The sequence below is a fragment of the Calypte anna genome, chromosome 19 (assembly GCF_003957555.1).
Source record: "Calypte anna isolate BGI_N300 chromosome 19, bCalAnn1_v1.p, whole genome shotgun sequence".
Lineage (NCBI taxonomy): Eukaryota > Metazoa > Chordata > Aves > Apodiformes > Trochilidae > Calypte > Calypte anna.
Window position 1 is genome coordinate 8,419,989 of NC_044264.1, and position 20,959 is coordinate 8,440,947.

Here is a 20,959-nt window from a genome sequence, read left to right on the forward strand (position 1 = left end):
ATTCTGGGATGTGCATGTTTGGATATGTGACCTGAAGTATGCATCCAGAATACTGTATGCCACGTTGACTAAGCTTCTGTACTGTAACCATTGTAATTTTATGCTGAAAGTTGGAATGCTTTTTAGATAATTAATCTGATTAGCAATTTAAGTAGTACTGCTACTAGCTTGATTCTTCTTGTTGTCTAAATCCATGGTTAGAAGGTATTGCAAGAGACATGGCACTCTAAGTAATTTCTGTGTAGAAGTTTAACATTATTATCCACAACTTAATCAGGTCTTGGTGAAATTCCTTTTAAAATCCCAGAGTGCTAATCCTGCACACCAAACACCAGTGGCAACTAAAAAGAAAAAGCTGTTTATAGCTTAGGCTTGTGATAGTTGTACTGTGTTGTAAAACTTGGTAGACTCTGCCATGCAAAGGGACAGGGTTAAAAAAAAGAGAGCTTCTTTCTTGAGAAAGCTTCTTGCTGTAGGCCCTGAAGTGGGTGTGAGGACACCTCCAAGCTCCATATTGCAAACAATTAGTTGAACAGCAAGCTGTCATTATTTGGTTGACTGAATTTTGGCTTCCCAAATTCAGCTGCTTTAACAGTTTTAAGTATTTGTCTGCTTAAGCTTGAAAACAAAACTGAATTACTGAAGCTCTTCTCTTTCTAGGAAGCCAAACTCACTGACCAGTTACCACTCATCATTGTGTGTGATCGCTTTGACTTTGTCCACGATTTGGTGCTCTACTTGTATAGAAATAACCTCCAAAAATACATTGAGATTTATGTACAGAAGGTAAGTTACAGCTTGGGCTTTAAAGAGTCAAACCAATCAGTCTTTCTAATATTACCTGTAACTGTAGGCATTATGTTTGCAAGGGTTCTGCAAAGAGCCTCATACTTGAGGCTAAGACTGAAGTACTTACCCAGTGCCCTTATGAAGTTAGTCCCTGTGTCATTCAGATCTTACTTATTCTTCACACGAGCTGAGCAGTAGCCCCCATAATGTGCATCATGAAGGAGGAAGACTGGGTGGAATAACTGGATTTATTAGGATAATTTTATCTCCCAGCATTTTAGAGAGGGGAAGTTCTCCTTTATACTTTATACCAATACAAGTTGACTTCCTCAGAAGCTCTTCCTCTATATGGTCTGGGCCTTAGTCACTGAAGTCTGTGGTGTGAGCCCCTTCTGACTGAAGAACTGACTGTCAAACTTGTCTAAAATCCCAGGAAGCTGAAGTTGATATTGACAAGTAGCTATTGTGTACTTCTAGGAGTAAGTACTGGCTTGCCTATACTGCATGAAGACAAACTGACTTCTTTAAATGATCCTTTTTAGGTGAATCCCAGCCGTCTGCCTGTGGTTATTGGGGGACTGCTTGATGTGGATTGCTCTGAAGATGTGATAAAGAACCTTATCCTTGTCGTGAGAGGTCAATTTTCAACTGATGAGCTTGTTGCAGAGGTTGAGAAAAGAAACAGGTATTAAACTTCTACAAGTCTCTTATCACTGCCAGGCTGGTGATGGTTGCAGTGCTCATCCATCAGGGCATGTCCTCATTTCATAACAAGAAGCTGCCACTGGGTGAGCAAACAGCAAAAACCTCCTTTACTTCTTAGCTGATGTGGGGATCTCCCTGAGGCAGCCTCCAGATAATGAGGGTCTTTGGCATGTGCTGTTCTTCACAGTGTCAGAAAATTACAGCATGATAATAGCCTAGAACACAGCTCAAAATGGAGTACTGGAACTCTGGGTTAGTTCCTGCTCTGTAGCTGACTTCTGTAGTGAAGAAACTTTGCAAGTGGATACTCAGTTATTCACTCAACCTCTCTAATGTGAAAACTGCTTCCTTCTAGGCTGAAACTGCTTCTGCCTTGGCTGGAAGCAAGAATTCACGAGGGTTGTGAGGAGCCTGCAACTCACAATGCACTGGCCAAGATCTACATTGACAGCAACAACAACCCAGAGAGATTCCTGCGTGAGAATCCTTACTATGACAGTCGTGTTGTTGGCAAGTACTGTGAGAAGAGAGACCCTCACCTGGCCTGTGTGGCTTATGAACGTGGACAGTGTGACCTGGAACTTATCAATGTATGTATGCCAAGGCACCTGACTCCTGGGTGAAGTTCTAACCTCGGTATCATAGGTGTTCAGGTTTAGGACTGACTGTTAAAAACATTTCTTTCCTACAAAGTGTTTAAGCTAGGAACTGCTCACTTGTAACAGAGGTAGCTGCTGTTTAATTTCCTTCTGCAAATTCTTGGGAAATGGGAGACTCCCCTGGGCATCTTAGAGTGGGAGGCTAAAGGAAGTATCCTGAGATGTCTAGCAACATTTTGCTTGATGTTGCACCACAATTAGCTCATGCAGTGCAGGCTCCCCAGCTCCACACTTGCTGTGCTGAGGAACCTTTGCCTCTCTCTAGGTGTGCAATGAGAACTCCCTCTTCAAAAGCCTTTCCCGCTACTTGGTTCGTCGTAAAGACCCCGAGCTGTGGGCCAGTGTGCTGCTGGAGAGCAACCCTTACAGGAGACCACTCATTGACCAGGTATGGCTCACAAGACATGAAAAACTCTTTGCTGTCCTAACTTGGCTGCCTGGGGCCTGACTTAACTGATGTGTCAATGGCTTGACTCTGCCTGCAGGTTGTACAGACTGCGCTGTCGGAGACACAGGACCCTGAAGAAGTCTCTGTTACTGTGAAAGCCTTCATGACTGCAGACCTGCCTAACGAGCTTATTGAACTGCTGGAGAAAATAGTTCTTGACAACTCTGTGTTCAGTGAGCACAGGTGTGTAGTCACAGCTTAAAAATTATACCTGAAGCAGGTGTTAAGTTGCTGTAATGTGGAACAGCAAATAAACTAATACCCACTCAGGAGGGGAAGGTGAATTTCTTGATCATTCTGTTATTTACTGATGTTTCTATATATATATTTTTTTTCTCTCTTCAGGAACCTGCAGAACCTGCTCATTCTCACAGCTATTAAGGCTGATCGGACCCGTGTCATGGAGTACATCAATCGCCTGGATAACTATGATGCTCCAGACATAGCCAACATAGCTATCAGCAATGAGCTCTTTGAGGAGGCGTTTGCTATCTTCAGGAAGTTTGATGTCAACACATCAGCTGTACAGGTATCTGGAAACTCTCAGTCTGTAATAAACTCCTTGTGATGTCTGTGCCTCCTCACACACAGAGCTTTGCTGTTAACTCTTGGCTTCAGTACTTAACAACAATTAGCAAGGTGACCAAAGGTGCTCAGTGTCTTAGGAAGCAGAGAAACATTTTGTGTTCTCTAATAAGAGAAACTATGTCAGCACAAAGTCACTCCACATGGGAGTGACCCACTGCCTGTGGGTTGTGTAGGGCAGTTTTAAAAGCAGCTGTGGAGAACTGACATGAAACACAACTCAGTGTCTTGTAAACCTGATCTTTTTAGAAAGTGGCTGATCATGGTAACCCTTTTTTTAGGTATTGATAGAGCACATTGGAAACCTGGATCGTGCATATGAGTTTGCTGAACGTTGCAATGAGCCTGCAGTGTGGAGTCAGCTGGCTAAAGCACAGCTCCAGAAAGGGATGGTAAAGGAAGCAATCGACTCTTACATTAAAGCAGATGATCCTTCCTCATACATGGAAGTTGTTCAAGCTGCCAATGCCAGTGGTATGATTGTTTTATTTAAATCTTTGATATTCAGCTCTTTTGTGTGGTCTCTTGGGCAAAACTGGAGTTGTGCCAAACCTGTATCTTGATGCAAGTAGAGGAATCTGGTTCCTCAGAGACTGTCCTAAGCCAGCATGGGAAAGGAGTGTATTCCACTTGGATAATCAATGGTCTTATAGCTTCTTTAGCTAGCTGGAGACTTCTGCCAGAGCAGTTGCTACTTAGGAGGTCTCTGCATGAAGTTAAATACTAAAATTTTAGTAGTGGGACTCTAATATGTGCAGGTGAAGGCTTGTCTTGAGTCTTGAGGAGCAGTTGTAGAAACACTTAGGTCAGACTAGATCAAGCTGGTAGTATGGCTTGAGCACAAGTGTTCTCAGTGGTATTCTGAACCCTTGTTTTATAGGAAACTGGGAAGAACTGGTGAAGTACCTCCAGATGGCACGCAAGAAGGCTCGGGAATCTTATGTGGAAACTGAACTAATCTTTGCTCTTGCTAAAACAAACCGTCTGGCAGAGCTGGAGGAGTTTATCAATGGACCCAACAATGCACATATCCAGCAAGTAAGGCTGAGTTTGTTTTGCTCTATCACAGCAGCAGGCTCTTTGGGCCTCACTGCCCAGAGGGACATTGGAACTTCTGTCTTGTTGGCTATGCAGAAAGATACTGACTTTAAAAGAGTCAGCATCCATAAGAGTCATTTCCATTTTGATAATGGCACGAGTGCTACACATTCTGTATGAGCTCTTGACTGAGGAGCTGCAAGAATAACCAGGTTGTGCCCTCCTGTAGGTTGGGGATCGTTGCTATGATGAGAAGATGTATGAGGCAGCTAAGCTGCTCTACAACAACGTCTCCAACTTTGGCCGTTTAGCCTCCACCTTGGTTCACCTTGGTGAATACCAGGCAGCTGTGGATGGTGCTCGGAAAGCCAACAGCACTCGCACGTGGAAAGAGGTAAACTTGCTGCTGGAGTAAGCTGAGGGGTTTCAAAACTGTTTCTCCTTCAGAAACTTTGCTCCTAAGCAATAATGGAAATTGTCAATTCCAGGTCTGCTTCGCCTGCGTCGACGGAAAAGAATTCCGCCTGGCCCAGATGTGTGGGCTCCATATTGTGGTGCATGCAGATGAGTTGGAAGAGCTAATTAACTATTACCAGGTAACTAAGCTGACTCCTGTTTGTCTCAATTATTTCACGACCACTTTGAAGGTGGAAATTTGCAGTCAGATTGGTTCCCAATGTGAAATATCTCTTACCTGCCCTTCTCTCTCAGGATCGTGGCTACTTTGAGGAGCTGATAACCATGCTGGAAGCAGCACTTGGACTTGAGAGAGCACACATGGGAATGTTTACAGAGCTAGCAATTCTCTACTCCAAATTCAAGCCACAGAAGATGAGGGAGCACTTGGAGCTTTTCTGGTCCAGAGTCAACATTCCCAAGGTGAAAGTCTGAGACCTTAAATTTAACTTCAAAGGTGTCTGTCAGGATTGCCTGTACCCCAGCTTTTGCAGTAGCAGCTCCTGAGGCTATTAATAGCCCTAAAGCCTGAGCACTGATAGCACTGATGGGCTTTCTAATGTCTTTTGCTTAGGTTCTGAGGGCTGCAGAACAAGCTCATCTCTGGGCTGAACTGGTGTTCTTGTATGATAAGTATGAAGAATATGATAATGCCATAATCACAATGATGAACCACCCAACAGATGCTTGGAAGGAAGGCCAGTTCAAAGATATCATCACTAAGGTATTCCTTTCCTAATGAAAGGAAGCAGATTTCTTGCTGTGTGCAAGGAAGAGAACTGTTCTGAATATGCATCCTTATCAACCTCTAGGTGGCCAATGTGGAGCTGTATTACAAGGCTGTTCAGTTCTACTTGGAATTCAAACCTCTGTTGCTCAATGATCTGCTCATGGTGTTGTCCCCTCGGCTTGACCACACTCGTGCTGTCACCTTCTTCACAAAGGTAATTTCCCAACTCTCCTTCTCAAAGAAAAAAGTTGCAGCTGGAAAAAGCATTTAGCTGTAGTAGAATTTTAAATGCTTGGCTACATCACTGCCTCACAGAGAAAAATGTAGGAGACCTCTACAAAAAGTTACCTTGACTTAAATTTACCTACCTGGTTCCTTGAAGGTCAAACAACTACCACTGGTTAAGCCTTACCTGCGCTCTGTTCAAAATCACAACAACAAATCAGTGAATGAGTCCCTGAACAACCTCTTCATTATTGAAGAAGACTACCAGGTAAGTCCTGTCTAAAATTGGTAGTATCTGGAATGGTTATTGACTTGCCTGTTGTATCTGTCTCATAACAGAAGCAGCTATTCTTGCATTTCAAAGTTTTATTCAAGCTGGCTTCTGTGTCAATGTTAGCCTAATTTTCTGGGTGTGTGTTAATGTACAGGAACACAGGTTTCATTCTCACTTTCAGTAGGTTTTACCAGCTTGCTGTTAATTTGTGTTCCTTAAGTGTGTGTTCCTTGCCACTTTAAACTGAACTAGTGGTGACTAGCCAGGGATTAAGTGGAGAACTGGTAGTGGCTTTATGGGAGCTTTTGGGGTCATTCCTGCTGGGAATAGACTGATTATTTTGTTATCAGTGTGACAGATCAGCTTTTATTTAAGACCAGCTGTGGGTGCTAAGGAAAGAACTTGCAGAAAGGGAAGTTATGATGGCTCAGCTGTTCTGCTGTTTGCAGTCAAAATACTGACTGGAATACCCTAAACTACATGTCAAACACCAGCTTCTCAAAAAAAAAAACAAAAAAAAACCCCCAAAAAACAAGAGCAGATCTCTCTGCAGGTCTGGCTAGAATACTTTATCCTCTTAGAAGCAGGAATACAGAACTAAGACTTCTGGAAAATGTTTTCATCTTTGTGGATGTAGCTGTTCACCTGAGGTGTGAATAACTTTTTTTCTACTTAACTCAGGCTCTTAGGACTTCTATAGATGCTTATGACAACTTTGACAACATTTCTCTTGCCCAACGTTTGGAGAAACACGAGCTAATAGAGTTCAGAAGAATTGCTGCTTATCTCTTCAAAGGAAACAATCGCTGGAAACAGAGTGTAGAACTCTGTAAGAAAGACAGACTGTACAAGGTAAGACCTCTGCACAGGTCTGCTTTAGCATCCTCAGCTTGTTTGTGACTTTCAGTCACATCTCTTCGGATGCTACCAGGTGGTGTGTGTTGCTAATCTGGCAAATCTTGCTTCAGAGTGGCAGGAAAGGGACAGATTTCTTGGCAAGAAGTCATAAATGCTTCCTCTGCTACTGTCAGCAATTGTTGCTCAGTTAAATCCCAGGTATTGTCCTGTGGCACCTGAGGCTAACCAGGCTCTCTCCTGTTGTAGGATGCAATGCAGTATGCTTCAGAATCCAAAGATACTGAGCTGGCAGAAGAGTTGTTGCAGTGGTTCTTGCAGGAGAACAAGAGAGAATGCTTTGGTGCTTGTCTCTTCACCTGCTATGATCTCCTAAGGCCAGATGTTGTCTTGGAAACAGCATGGAGGCACAACATCATGGACTTTGCCATGCCATACTTCATTCAGGTCATGAAGGAATACTTGACCAAGGTAAGAGCAGCTGCTTCTCCAGCACTGAGAGCTTGTAAGTCACTGTGGTGTATGCCTTGAGACTGTCTGCTTGCTACTAACATTGATATGGGCTTTGTCAAACGTCTGTCTGTCCATGTCCACACTTATTTTTCAGTCCATCTGGGGAGAGACTTCGCCCTCTAAGAGACTGAAACACTTGCAGACTGCACCCTATCTGCCAATTTCAGAACCTACATCAGTAGTATTTGCCTGACTGTGGGCAGTGTCTCAAAGTAGCTCCAGGATTTGGGCTTTTCACATGCTGTGTCAGTCAGGAATCCCAACTGGGACCAAGCAAGCTCTAACTAAATTCTAGACTGTGATACTAAAAAGCTTTATTATAACTAGACCCTAAGTTAACTTGGTCTGCTCTGCACTTAACTCTAAAATGTGGCTCTGAGACTTAATGGCACTAATTATGACTCAGCTTTTTGTTTAAAGTGACTCAGGATGGGGAAAGTATTTGGCCATGCTCTGACAGACTTGAACTGGATTTGAGTTAAATACAGACTTGGCACTAGCAAGATTTGCCCAGCTGAAGCTTTCAGAGTATCTTCCAGTGAATTCCTTGATGATTAAGACTGTGAGAAGTAAAAGTTTAACTCATGTGTGAGTCAGTGGAGACAAGCCTGCCTGTTGGTCTACAAGACTTGCCTGGCTGTTAGCTCTAAAGGCAGGACTGCACTGTAGTCCTGCAGCAATCTGTCCTTAAATAATACATTCTGGGGGAGGTGGGGAGCTGCCTAAGCAGTAGCATTGCTTGTCAGATAAGCCTGGTGTACTGAGCCTCTCTTGAGAGTAATAGTTTTGGAGCAGGATTCTTCAAAATAAAAATGTCATGAGCTAAGGGCTTAGGTTCCAGCCATAGTGTAGTTAATGAAACCAATGCAGTGAAGTCTGGCAACAAGCAGAGCTGCCTTTCTAAAGCAGATACTTCTGGTGTATCTTTGTTTTTACTCACCTGTACCTTAATTATTTCTTCCCTGACGCTTTTGTTTCTGCCTTTTATATGCTAAATATGGAATTTGATTTTTCTAAGCTGCACCTTCTGAATTCCTTTGCAGGTTGATGCAATAAAGGAAAAGGTGAAAGTTGATTCTTGTTTTCCATCTTTAAGTCTGGAGGACTAAGTCTAAGGATTCTGCATGAGTTTTTTTACTTTCCTATGTTTACTACACTGCTGCTACTGCTTTTCTCCCCCCCCAAACAAAATATCACTAAAGCATATGCAAATTATTTAACTCTACAAGTAGCTAGTGCTGTAGGCCCAAAGTAGATTTGTTTGCTACTAATAAGCTACTAGATCCTCAGGAAGGGCATAGAGGTGATCAGTTGGATCACAGTCAACCTGATATCAAAAGGATACACAAGTGCTACTATTTGACAGCCAATCTGACTGGAGGAAGCTCCTAACATATGAAATAATTATCTTGCACCACTGCCTCTGAACCCTAAATCAAGATGGCATTTGCTAGTTTAAGGACTGTGATCCAGTTCCTGATCTCTTGACCATTACTAACGTGTGCTGACAGTAGGCAGAGTAGCTACTAGCTGCTTCAGAAGAGACTCTTCCTTACTCAGGTGTCCAGTTCTCATGGTGCTAGTCTAATCCACATGGTGCTCTAGTTCACACAGCAACTGAAAACTTCAGCTAATAGGCAAAGTCTGGTTCTCTTCCCTGTAGTGAATTTCTTGTAGTTGTGCACAAAAGACTGCCTTGCAAGCTCTTCAGCTTCATTAAACTTCTCTCGCTACCTCATTTAAAAAAAAAAAACAACCAAATAAAAGGTAATGCTTATTGCTCTTCTAAGGCTACCCTAAGGCTTGCCTTTTGCTATGCAATTTTGCCCTTTCCAAGGGCAGTCTCTAAGGTACCTGTCCATCTGCTTTGGTACAAATCCCACTGATTCTGCTTAGGGCAGAGTTCAGCCCCAGCGTGAGCTTTCTGTAAATGTGGTTGAGCAAAGGGCAAGCAAACTGACACAGGGCTGGAAGATGGACTTAAATCCCAACTGCTGTCTGTAATTACACCACTGGAACTCAAGGCTAACCTGACTAAAATGTGTAGTGTGAGGTCCTTCAGCAGCTAGTAAGTGAGGCAGTGAGAGAGAGAGTGTGTGTGGAAAAAAGGTAATTGAACTGCAGTGTTTGCATAAACCACGCATGTGTAGCAGTCATTGCAATCACATCCCACTGTTCCTGAAGCTACAAGGCATTGCTGGGGGCTGCGTGTGGTTTTTTTGGGGGGAGCCTGTATGGCAGTCATCTTCAGACCTCACTCTTGCTTCAGTACTTTTGCCTCTTTTTCATGCACACATAACACAGTAACATTGAATGCATGTTACTTTTCCTCTGCAGCTTATTGCAGTCCCTGTGGAAAAGCCTTTAAAACAATTTTGCTACAAGGGTGTAGGGGACTGAAGCTGATGCTCAAGCAAGTGGTGTAAGAACCATCCTGCAGGCTGGTTTCATTCAAACTTGCACTTGTTACTGTAAATATTTGTTTATTTCTGAGGGGAGGCATCAAAACTGAGTCAAAAATACACTGAATGTCCTGGGCTGGAGGCTTTCCAAGTGTGTGTAAGCCAAATGCCTCTGCTTAGTAGCAAACTGCACATTTTTCCTTGGATTGCATCTCTCAACTTCTGTGCTTCTGTGTTCAGTGTGTTGCTGTTTGAGTTAAAACCAGTGCAGTTCTCAGCAAGGTGTCTGGAAAATGAGTCTTGAAGCAGTGGCATACACTCCTGTGCACTTTGACAGCAGCAAGCCAGATACTGGTGTCAGGCAACAACAACAACAAAAAAAGGCTTGCTGGGAAAGCCCAGTGAATGAATGAACTCCTAGAGCTTGGGACTTGTGCCACTTCCTGGATTTATGCCTCTAAAGTTACAGATGAACAGGTTTATGGAACATGTTGTAACTCTCAGCTAAATGGAGGAAAGCCACTAGAGCTGCCTGCCAGTATTTGCTGATGGAGCACAGTTAAGCTGAAAAACTGTTCAACTGATGGGTGTTGGGTGTAGCTGAATAAATAATGCCAACCCTGTGTAAGTACAGGAAGCCTGTCTTCAAACTCCTTGAAGGACACAAAGGAAGCAAAAGATGAATCTGGTTTGTGAGTTGTCTTGGTGTTTTTTTTTTTAAAAGTAATTGGCATGATTGTCTCTGACTTCATTCTCAATCTTATCTCCCAGGTTAAAAGTAGCAGTACTTAATTTTTGTGGTTTTAGTTTCAGGGCCTGCCTTAGCCTGTAGTAATGCTGAGTTTCCTTGGATCTGTTATTTTTTGAGCACTGTTTCACTCCAGAATGAGTTCTCTTCTCTTGCCTTTCTGTAGGGGTGGGCTAGCAGCACAATCACACTTGCTGTGAAGCTGGCTAGGCTGGCCTTGGTTCTGTGGATTCAGCTCCAGCACATTGAGTATTTGTGGGTTTAGGCTGACTGCCACACAGTTCTAGAGTGGAAAAAACAAAACAAAAAAAGTCTTATACACATGCATTCTCTGCATTTGAACTTAAATTGCATGAGTGAATGGGTTTGGAAAGTGAAATCTTGAGGCTCAAGTGACATGTCGGATGCTATTGCAGTCTGCTGTATCCAAACACCAGATGGCTTTGCCTTCCATGTTGCATTCAGGGAAACTTTTCCAGATCTGGGCATTATCTGAGCAATTAATTGCTCCTCCACCAAAATCTCCAACTGACATCCTGCTAATTTTGTGCCCTGAGGCTGTTGGGTTTTAAAGCAGTTGGAGCAGCAGTGATTGATGAGCTGACATGACAAATAGCTCTAGTCCAGTGTGGGACCTTTCACACAAAGCTTCAGCCTGGAGTGAGCTTTCAAAGCTCCACAAATCCCTCAATTAGGGATTTTTTTTTCAGGCAACAGACAATCTTGACTGCACCAGTACCAACATTGCTACTTGAATTGATCTTAACTTGTAAATGGTCTCCTTTTCTTGATGGGTGTTAACATACCACTAAGGCTTTTCCACTTCTCTGCCATGAGTAAGTGTCTCTTGTGGAGGAGTTTTTTTAATTGTTGGTCTTAATTCCAGGTGGATAAACTGGATGCATCGGAGTCTTTGAGAAAGGAAGAGGAGCAAGCTACAGAAACACAACCCATTGTTTATGGTAATGTTTGTGTTTGTTAGTATCACAACACTTTGCTTTTAAAAACAACACTTCTCTAGTCAGGGTTTTTCCCAAGGAAGTCCTTGGAAATGGGAATATTCTTCATGTGAAATCAAGTCTTGGGGGAACGTGGTGCAAAATACCAGTAAAGCACAAGCCAAATGCTGCTGCTAAGATTGGATGTGGGCTGTGGGATTGGAGATTTGTCCTTACCCATACTCAGGGAATTAATGCTAAACACACATCTCCAGGAAGGCTGCAGGAGCTCTTCTGCCAGAACAATCTGTCCCGAGGAATAAAGATCAACCCTCTTCTGTCTTCCAGGTCAGCCACAGCTAATGTTGACAGCAGGACCCAGCGTGGCAGTTCCCCCACAAGCACCTTTTGGCTATGGCTACACTGCCCCTCCCTACGGGCAGCCCCAGCCTGGCTTTGGGTACAGCATGTGAGGAGCAGCACAGGTCCCCTGCGGAGCCATCGGTTTTCTTACTGAAACTCCACCGTCCCTCCCCGCTTTAACTCATAACAGGGAAAAGCAAGAGTTCAGCCTCCTGTTCTTGTAACCTTTATTTCATGAAGGACTGTTTGTTTTGTTTGGTTTTTTTCTAGCTCAAAACGATTTGAATCACTTCTGTTTAATTTTTTTTTTTTTTTTCACATTCCATGTCATTTAGACTTTACAGAAGGGGGAATAGTTTAAACAACTCTGTTCAAAGTGGGCTTTTGCAGGACTGCTTATTTACCATTAAGTCTGTTGTGAAGATTCTGATTTGCACTCTCTAGTGTTTAAACTCTAATATTGAATCCTAAGTTCATTGTATGTGAGCAGCTTACAGTATGTACTGTCTATTCTAAATGCATTTAAGTCTCACTGTATATCCGGGGAAAGCTAAAGCCAAGATCCTTGTATTTGACCTCACCAGACTGCTGACAAGAGACAACACTAATCAGCATATCCTACCCTGGTTGGATATCATAGCTCTAAAAAGAATTTAAAATGCGTACAGACAACCTTTGCCTGACTTAAAATGAGTAAAAGTTTTGGGTTTCTCTTTTTTTTTTTTCCTATTTTTTTCTTTTTTTTTTCCCCTTAACCTATGCAGGTTTTTCCAGTTATGCATATAGAAACTGCTAGTGTCTTTTTGCTCACTCCATATGTAACAGATGACCTTATGTTGTGCTGTATCCTGTGCTTTTGTGGGACATTCCATTCAGGAACAGAGCACCATGATTCCAATCTGTGTATTTACTAACCCTGCCCTGAGGTTTGTGTATGTTGGATATTGTGGTGTTTTAGATCACTGTTTTTGAGTGTACAGAAGAGAGAATTCAAGCATATTGCTGTTCAGTTTTGTTTGTGCAATTTGAAATTACTCAACTTAAAAAAAAAAGAAAAAAAAATAAATTACTGGACTGTGGACATGCTGCATAGTGGTAGCTTCACTTTACTGTCTTCAAAAAAGGACCTTTGAACTCAAACCAAGTATTACAGTGCTGGGGGTGTGGGCCACATGAAGGGGTGTGAGGGGCCACTGGGAGAGCAGCAGTGGAGACCATTAGTGGTGTCTTGCACTGAGGGGGCTATACAAGGAGCTGGGTAATGCTTTTTCTAGAGAGAGATTATGGCAGAAGAAAAACAAAAAATAGCACTTTTTTTAAGAGTTGGCTGCACTGTGGTCAACTCCAGCATATTTTGACCAGATGATACATTAGGATTGTAGTAGGGTGTGTCAGTTAAATTGAGATCATGTTCTAGGTATGTAAGTTGCCTTAAATATATTTAGCTTCAAATAAAATGGACTTAAATGTTTCTCTATGAATACTGTCATATTTGAGTGTAGTTTCTCTATGAACATTGTCATCCTGGAGTGTCATGAGTATTACAACACTTGGCCAGATGCCTGATAGGTGTAGAAGCTTCTGTCTCCTCCCCAGGAGGTGTCCTCAGGGCTGGTTCCAGCTCTGTCCTGCTCACTCCAGTGACCTCCTCAGCTGCTCTGGGGGTTCCTGTCACTGAGCACTGCAGCAGCTCCAGGTGTCAGGGTGGGTGACAGCATCAGGGGAAGCATCTTGACCTGACAGCATCTGAACCTGCCACAGGCTCTTGGTCTTTGTTCAGGAAAACTGAACATAACACTTCAGAAAGTGTTATGCCTAAAATCAGAGGTGTGGTGTAAAAATTCTCCACTCTGTGTTGACTACAACTTGTATTTCAACCCCTCTGAGTCTGCAAATCCTCTTCTTGCAGCTGGGCTGTAAAACCTGTTGAGCTTGGGCAAATAATTGTACCAATTACTCAAACTGCCCAAGCAGGAAGTTGGCTACAGCAACACCCAGCTCTGTGGGCAATTTTTAACTGCTTCAGCTTTTCATCTTTTCTGAATTAAAAAATATATTTTGGGTTTTTTTAAAAAAAAAACACTCAACAAACCTGTTGTGCCTGTAAGGCAGAGGAGATGAACCTGCCACACGAGACATTCACTTCACTCATGGGTTCCATTCAACCAGTAAACCAAAATGACAAAATCCTCAGTTAATTGCACAGGTTCTTTCTTAGGGGTAATAAATTTCTGCCAGCTCTACTCTCTCCCCTTCCACTGGGCTCAGTGTTTTCTTGCCCACTTCAGAACACAGCAAGAGAAACTCTTGATTTGCAAATCTAAATCTCTTTAAAAAAACGATTTTATTTATACTAAGAGAACACAATAGGAAAAAAAAAAATCTCCAAACTTAGCTTTTATCCCTTCAGCACCGATACACACCAGTGAATTCAGATTCCTTGGGTCCCTGCTTTAGAACAGTTTCAGGTGACCAGAAACTTTATCTACTACATCAGCTGGTCCCGGTCCAATCCCCAGGACAGTCTGGGATCCTGGAGCTATCTGAGTACGTCCTGCATCTTGGATCAAGCTGACAGTCAGCCCCAGGTGCTTTGCCTCAGCCAGGAGCTGCAGCAGAGCCTCTTCATCGGGAGCTTTCAGGACCACTTTGGGTTGCCCGCAGTATTCCCACTGTTTCAGGAGATCGGGATTTCTCCTCTGGAGCTGCTTGTAGGCAGAGACAGCCGCGTGGGAACACTGCGCTGCCACTTTGCCCTTCCCCATCTTCAGGTCGTTTCGGACAACCAGAACCATCTTAAACTCTCCGGACTCTCCCATCACCTCCGCTCCGTTCCCCGCCGCTCCCGCCCCGGGCTCTCCCCGCAGCCTCCCGCGGATGCCCCATCCCAGGCACACCCCGCAGGCAACTCCGGCGATGATGCTGAGGAGCCCGGGCTTGAGGAGAGAATCCATGAGGGGATTTTGGGGAGACCTGGCTGAGAAAAAAAAGAGATATAAGGGGGAAGGGGGATTTTACGGTTTGACAGTTTTTAGGCCTGTTTTTGGGGGACAAAATAATAAAAAAAGGGAATCCCGGAATGGTTTAGGCTGGAAAAGGCTTCAAGGTAATGAAGCTTCAAGGTAATGATGTTACCACCCTTCTCCTGAGGAAAGATCCATCTCCATGATTCCAGAGCCACCTCCCCCCTCCCGCCCCGTCTCCCGCAGCCCCGGCAGCGGCTTTGTCACCGCCAGTACCGGTGAGGGTCCGGAACCGGCCCGTAACGGCCTGAGGCTGAGGATAAAAACAAAACAAAAAAAAAAAACCTCGCAAATTAAGCCAAAGTGACCCCCAGAAGCGCTGAACCGGCGGCTGAGTTCACACGGAGAACCCAAATGTCACCGGAGGGTTCGGTACCGAGAGGAAGCGAGGCGGAACCGCGGCGGGAAACGACGGCACCGGGGGGGAATCTGAACCCGAGGGGAGAATGAAACAAAAACCCGGGGCGGGGCAGGGCGAACCGAACCGAACCGGGTCCGGAACCTTCACGGAGCGTCTCACCTGCCGCGCGCCCACCGGGCCGCTTACGCCGTCGCGCGGAGATGACACCAAAGGGCGGGGGGAGGGAGCGGGAATGGCGGCGCGCGGGAAGTGGCGCGCGCCGGTGGGCGGGAAGAGGCGGAGCTGCCCCTCCCCCACCCCGTTCCCATCCGCCCCTCAGTTCCAGGTTGGCCCCGGAGCAGCGGCAGCCGCCGGAGAGGAGCGCGGTGAGTGCGGGACGGGACGGGCCTAGGGACGGGTTGAGTTGGGTTTGGGGTTCGGTTGCCGTAAGGGCTTTCCCGGAGAGTGGGGGCAGGGAGCGAGTTCCGCACCGCCATCTCCTCAGCCGGCTCTGTTTTCCCCCCGTCCCCTCAGCTGCTTCATCCTCCCCCTCGCCTCAGGCGCCTTCCCCCTCGCCTCAGCCGCTGCTCCCCCACTCAGCCACTTCTCTCCCCCTTCAGCCGCCGCTTCCTCTCTCCCTCAGCCTCCTCTCCCCTCAGTCGCTTCTTCCCCCCCCGTCAACCTCCTCTCTCTCCCCCCCCTCAGCCTCTTCTCTCTCTCCCCCCCTCAACCTCTTCTCTCTCCTCCCCCCCTCAACCTCTTCTCCTCTCCTCCCCCCCTCAACCTCTTCTCTCTCCTCCCCCCCCTCAACCTCTTCTCTCTCCTCCCCCCCCCTCAACCTCTTCTCTCTCCTCCCCCCCCTCAACCTCTTCTCTCTCCTCCCCCCCCTCAACCTCTTCTCTCTCCTCCCCCCCTCAACCTCTTCTCTCTCCTCCCCCCCTCAACCTTCTCTCTCCCCCCCCCAGTCCTCTTCTCCCCCCCCCCCTCAGCCTCTTCTCTCCCCCCCCTCAACCTCTTCTCTCCCCCCCTCAGCCTCTTCTCTCTCCCCCCCCTCTCAGCCTCTTTTCTCTCCCTCCCCTCAGCCTCTTCTCTCCTCCCCCCCCTCAGTCTCTTCTCTCTCCTCAGGAGCCTCGGGCCGGGGTCGCGCGCTCCCATCCCGTTTCCATGGTGACAGCGCGGGGTGCGGGCAGGCCCGGCTCGGTGTGGGAAGGAGAGGAGGGTGTCAGGGGATTGAGAAGGGGGTTGTGGAAGGTGTCCCGGGGCACCGTGACCCATCCAGGGCCCAGGCGGTGTTATGCAAGTCCGGGGGTGTCGGGAGAGGCCCGCGGGGCAAGCGGGAGGCGGCCGAGTGTGGGAAGGGTGAAGGCCGTGAGGGGAAGGAGCCGACCCCGGGGCCGAGATCATCGCCTCGGTTCAGCGCTGTGAGAATTCCCGCGTCCGCTCTGCTCAGGCCGGAGAAAAACCCCGGAGCCGTGCGGCAGAACGGGCCCTGGTTTGGGCCGCCGCTGAGACATTGAGAAATCCATCTTGCCAGCTGCGGGGAGTTGGATGATGAGGGTCTTGGTCTGGTTCTGCTGTAGGAATGTGTTGTGCTGCCCCTGCTGGGTTGCTGACAGAGTCCTCTGCCCTCCTGGAGGCTGTGCCTTGTCCTGTGAGCCCCGGTGGCTGGGCCCAAATCCGTGAGGACCCTTAATGACTCCTGTCTGTTGTCTGAAGTGAAGCACCTACGTGTGTGTGTTGGTTTTTAGTCCTCTGTCCAACAGCATGGGGTGATTACAGAAGGTTATCAACCAGGGAGATTCCCACTTTGCCTCACAGATGTTTGTCAAGTCATTTAGGTGACCTGAGAGAAGGGGTAATAAGTTTGATAGTAGCTGTTTTTCTCCCAAGTGCTGTGAATCCAGGTTATCCCCTTTGAACTGCACGAATGACATTTCTTCAGGTTTCTGTCATGTCCTTGTTTCTCTGCTATGTGCTTACCAACAAGTGGGTATCCTGGTTTAGTTAATGACAATAGTATGGGTTGGATGCTCTGAGGTGGAGAGAGTGTGATATTACTGCTTCATGCCTTGACCAGTGGCTTTTGGTGCTGGTTTTGCTGTTAGGACTTCTGCTCTTTTGAGTTTGTTTCACCCTAGTTCCTGCCATATGGATCACTCGGGGGTTCTTGTGTTCTCTATCATCTTACCTTATGGTTGCACAAATAAGCTCTTAGTGCATTTATTTACCTGTTGAAATGAGCTTCATTAGGTCAAGTCTCTTTCAATCCATTCTCTCTGCAGCATGGGACTTTTCTCTGTCCCATACTGGTCACAAGCAACAGCTGCAATCATTTCTTCATCCCATGTTTTCAGGTGGAAAGAAAAAAAACAAACCCAAACACATTTCCAGTTGTGCAATGGGAGGTGAGAGCTGCTTATTAATTTGAGCTAAACTGCTTGCCCTCCTTCACACCTGAAATCAATGGTACTTGTAATTTATGTGGGATTGGTCAGGAGGGGATTTGGTAGCTTTTAAGTGGGTGGTAAGTAGCTATGGGGAAGGTGAGTGATTTGGAAGCAAGGCTGCACTATTCCCACCTTAAAGCTTTGTTCCTATGGTTGTCTTGGAATATCTTTGGGATGTCATGACTCTTTCTGGCTACATCTTGTGAATACCTCTCCTCAGGATGTCCTATGTCGTAGTTCATGTGTTGAGAGCTCTTGTTTCTTGAGAAGCTTTGATTTAAAACAAAAAAACTCCTTGCTCATGAGGTACTGTAGGAGTTGGTAGGTTGTAGGTTGGTTTTTCTGCTGCACTACTGCTGGCAGACATTGTCATCTGCAGGTTAGAACTTTAACTCCTGTTACCTGTGTGGAATTGAGTTGGGTGGACTTTGCCATTCCATGAGAACAAAGGGAATGGCCTTGAAGCTGTTGCAACACTGAGCTTTTTGGGAGACAAGGCTCAGAATTATCCTGGCATTCCCCCCTGTGTGGGCAGTGTGATTGAACAGCCAGAGGGTAACCTCTGACTGAATTGGTTGTGGCTGGAGACTGTTGATGACTATGAAAAGCAGAAGTGGTTGTCTCAGGAGCATGTTTCAGTTACTGGGTTTATTAGGGGGGTTGTTGGGTACTTCTCTTCATTGCCATTCATCTCTGCTGTACCTCCTCTTGGGAAAGAAGCACCCTGGATATAATGCCTGGGCAGGTTCAAGCATCTTCCTGTGGGGGAATCTGTCTCCCAGCACTTATAAGATTGGATAAAGGCAAAGTTGCTGCCAAATCTGCACTCTCCACCACTGCCAGAGGGGTCAGAAGTGGTGATTCCGAAGGCTGTGTTTATACTCCTCTTTTTGTGCTTTCCTAGTTCAATTTTAGCAGCCCTATTTTTAAAATTTTTAAATTTATTTATTTTTTGTGTGTGTGCAGGAGGTGTTATCACCTTGTGACAACCTCTGTGACCTTTATTTCCTCTGTGCCTTTTTGGAAGCACAGGGGAGAGCTTGGCTGCCACCTTCTGAAGGCAGAATGCAGCCTGAGGGCTTCAAGCATCTTGGCAGATAACAGGAGCCTGGATTTCTGTGTAGCCCCCTGGAGCTGAGGATGTGAAACATCCAGTGTCTGCTGAAGCACCTGAATATTGTTATGCTCCTTTTTTTTTTTTTGTGCGGCCCTTCCTTCCAAATCCCTGTTTGAGAGAGGCCACCAAGTGCAGTGTGTTGTCATGCTGCCTTTCCCAGCTGAGCTGGGAGCTGGGGGTGACACAGCGGTGTCACTGAGGAGGTCTCTCCTGTGGTCCCCTCAGCAGAACCCCCTGAGAACCCCCCGAGGAGGAGCAGTCAGTTCTGTCAGCTCTGCTCTGCACCCCGGGTGATTCGCTGCTTCCTGCCAGCCTGAGGAGCACAGAGCTCAGCTGGGATATGCAGGGGATGCTGCACTCAGAATCTTCAAGTTCCCAGTTATTTGTTTCCTTTCTTTTATTTAAACCTCTCTCTCTTTTTTTTTTTTTTTTTTTAAGTTTCTGCAAGACATCACCATAAAGGCCTGAACAATGTGAATTTTGGATTTCCTACCATCTTCCATCCCTTTTCATCTATATATTGTGTAGTAACTCTTCTGATTCTACTGCTGGATCTACTCAGCCATCAATATTCCTGTTTCACCTGGGAAAATCTCAGAGAGAGCAGTTTAATATATGTGGCCTTAACAGCAGGGACAGAACTTTTTGTAACCCCAGAATTAAACATACAACACCCCTGAAACTTGTAGTACAACAATATTAAATCATTCTTTGCTAAAAGGTGTCCCAAAGTAATTTTGGAGAAACAGAAATGTTACCTCTAAATTGTAAGATGACTTTATTTGAATTGCTGTTTGGCTAGGAATTGGAAATTAGGTCTGGTGTACAGAGGCTTAACCCACAAAATAGAAACCTGTGGTCTTTACAGAATTACTTTTCCTTTGAGAGGTTAAACTATTTTAGCTAGAAAAAGATTTTTAGGATGGGAATAAATGCACTGGTATCAAAGTAACCCATTATAGCAAAATCTACAGAGATTTTGAACACCTTTCAGCTGTGCCCTAATTTATTTTAATTGAGTGCTTCCCATGAGTGTTAAAGGACTGAAAAAAAAAACAATCAAGCAGTAACTTTTTCTATATTCTATCATCTTTAGGAAAGTTATTAACCTTCACATTGGGGACTGTGTCAGTTTTGCATCACATGATGAACATATTATCTTACTCTGGAGGGACAGAAGGTTTGGAGGAGCAGTCACTTTGGTTTTGCATGTCTGCAGAGCTGGGGATGTGGTTGTCTGTTCCACAGGCTTCAGGGAGAGCAGAACTAGAGAAGAGTGACATAGTTGTGCAGAGCTGAAAGGGTATGTAGTGTTTCTGACTGATCTCATCCCTTACCTACCTGTGTTCCCATGCCTGGCAGCCTCAGACTTCTCAGGAAAAGTGCTCTCCAAGCTGTTACTCTGCCAAGAAACTGTTGATCTATTCCCTGTGTAAATTGTTGCCTCTGTAGAGCTTCTGGTGACCAAAGCAAAACTGTTACAGGGGTGTAACAATCTGTATGCCCACCTGAGGGTCTGGTTTTCAATCTGTTGTTCTCTTTGTTGGGCTGAAGAATAGTGATGTAGATAAAGAAGAAGAAATGCTTGTCAGAAAAGTTGATGAGAAAACAGCAGTAGAATACATGCAGAGTTGGAGCATTTGGCTTCAACTGCAAGTGATGAAAATGGTGGGGTTGGTAAGGAGGTAGGGAGCAAACATCAGCAAAACTGTTTGAGCTGTAAATCTGGTTGTAGCAGCTGTGTGACAAGCAACTTTGATGGACATGAGGGTTCCAGGGTCTCTTTAAGTAAGAAGTGTTAAAACTTAGCAGTTCAAACAATGTCTGAGTGATCATTAGAATAGGTTAATAACCTTCTCCTCTCAGCAGGTTGGAAAGGAGTCCTCAAAAAATCCTTAATACAGAATGTGAGTCCACACTCTGCTCCTCCAAGCACCCAACTGCCTTGCCTTCAACTGTTTCTTTTCACATGTGTGCCTAACACTTGGGTGCTTCAGCAAGAAGAGACTTTTGTCTTTTTATCTGATTTCCCTAGTGCAGAGAATGCAGGGCCTGGTGTTTTTATGTGTTCATGCTCTAATAGATTGTTTTGCTTTGTCTGGCTTGGCTGTGAAGTGCCAGTCACAGTTGCCATAAGCCCTTTTTGTTGACCAATTTACATCTCCAACCAGCTATAATTGTCTCTTTATACTTTACATTATGGATTGCACCAAAGCTGAATAATGAATTGGGGGCTATTTGTTCAGCCCAGAACAAAGGAGTGGTTGTGTGAGCACAGCTCTAACAGATGACCTAAGCCACTCT

At 45.4% G+C, this 20,959-nt stretch overlaps 3 protein-coding genes across 7 annotated transcripts in view; 2 read left to right on the plus strand and 1 right to left on the minus strand.

Moving 5' to 3' along the window:
* The window catches only part of CLTC (clathrin heavy chain), a 31,803-nt gene extending 18,603 nt beyond the window's left edge, over positions 1–13,200 (plus strand). Inside the window, exons 15-33 of one of the 2 annotated variants that reach the window (XM_030462607.1) lie at positions 661–786; positions 1,332–1,474; positions 1,850–2,084; positions 2,419–2,541; positions 2,639–2,784; positions 2,947–3,130; positions 3,468–3,660; positions 4,067–4,224; positions 4,454–4,618; positions 4,713–4,820; positions 4,936–5,103; positions 5,255–5,404; positions 5,493–5,624; positions 5,793–5,903; positions 6,591–6,761; positions 7,014–7,235; positions 8,321–8,341; positions 11,314–11,389; positions 11,714–13,200. In XM_030462607.1, the coding sequence (XP_030318467.1) occupies positions 661–786; positions 1,332–1,474; positions 1,850–2,084; positions 2,419–2,541; positions 2,639–2,784; positions 2,947–3,130; positions 3,468–3,660; positions 4,067–4,224; positions 4,454–4,618; positions 4,713–4,820; positions 4,936–5,103; positions 5,255–5,404; positions 5,493–5,624; positions 5,793–5,903; positions 6,591–6,761; positions 7,014–7,235; positions 8,321–8,341; positions 11,314–11,389; positions 11,714–11,838 (2,757 nt within the window). In that variant the 3' untranslated portion in view covers positions 11,839–13,200. The remainder of the gene's footprint in view (positions 1–660; positions 787–1,331; positions 1,475–1,849; positions 2,085–2,418; positions 2,542–2,638; positions 2,785–2,946; positions 3,131–3,467; positions 3,661–4,066; positions 4,225–4,453; positions 4,619–4,712; positions 4,821–4,935; positions 5,104–5,254; positions 5,405–5,492; positions 5,625–5,792; positions 5,904–6,590; positions 6,762–7,013; positions 7,236–8,320; positions 8,342–11,313; positions 11,390–11,713) is intronic. The other variant, XM_030462608.1, reaches the window with a different exon arrangement.
* Positions 13,201–14,052: 852 nt separating this feature from the next.
* PTRH2 (peptidyl-tRNA hydrolase 2) lies at positions 14,053–15,340 on the minus strand. Of its 4 annotated transcripts, none has more exons than XM_030462610.1 (2): positions 15,272–15,340; positions 14,053–14,701 (listed from the first exon to the last, which is right to left on the minus strand). In XM_030462610.1, exon 2 carries the CDS (start codon positions 14,680–14,682, stop codon positions 14,182–14,184), a length of 501 nt encoding a protein of 166 aa, XP_030318470.1. In that variant the 5' UTR covers positions 14,683–14,701; positions 15,272–15,340; the 3' UTR covers positions 14,053–14,181. The 4 variants fall into 4 exon arrangements, with proteins under 4 accessions (XP_030318470.1, XP_030318469.1, XP_030318472.1 ...); XM_030462609.1 differs by having other exon boundaries at positions 14,053–14,705; XM_030462612.1 differs by lacking the exon at positions 15,272–15,340 and adding an exon at positions 15,037–15,239.
* Positions 15,341–15,400: 60 nt separating this feature from the next.
* Positions 15,401–20,959, plus strand: part of VMP1 (vacuole membrane protein 1) — a 65,630-nt gene continuing 60,071 nt past the window's right edge. Inside the window, exon 1 of the mRNA XM_030462284.1 lies at positions 15,401–15,477. The gene's annotated coding sequence lies outside the window, so the exon portion shown is untranslated. The remainder of the gene's footprint in view (positions 15,478–20,959) is intronic.

What these genes read in the sequence shown, in the direction of transcription:
- PTRH2 (XM_030462610.1), bottom strand. Translation starts at nt 14,682, where the DNA reads ATGGATTCTCTCCTCAAGCCCGGGCTCCTCAGCATCATCGCCGGAGTT.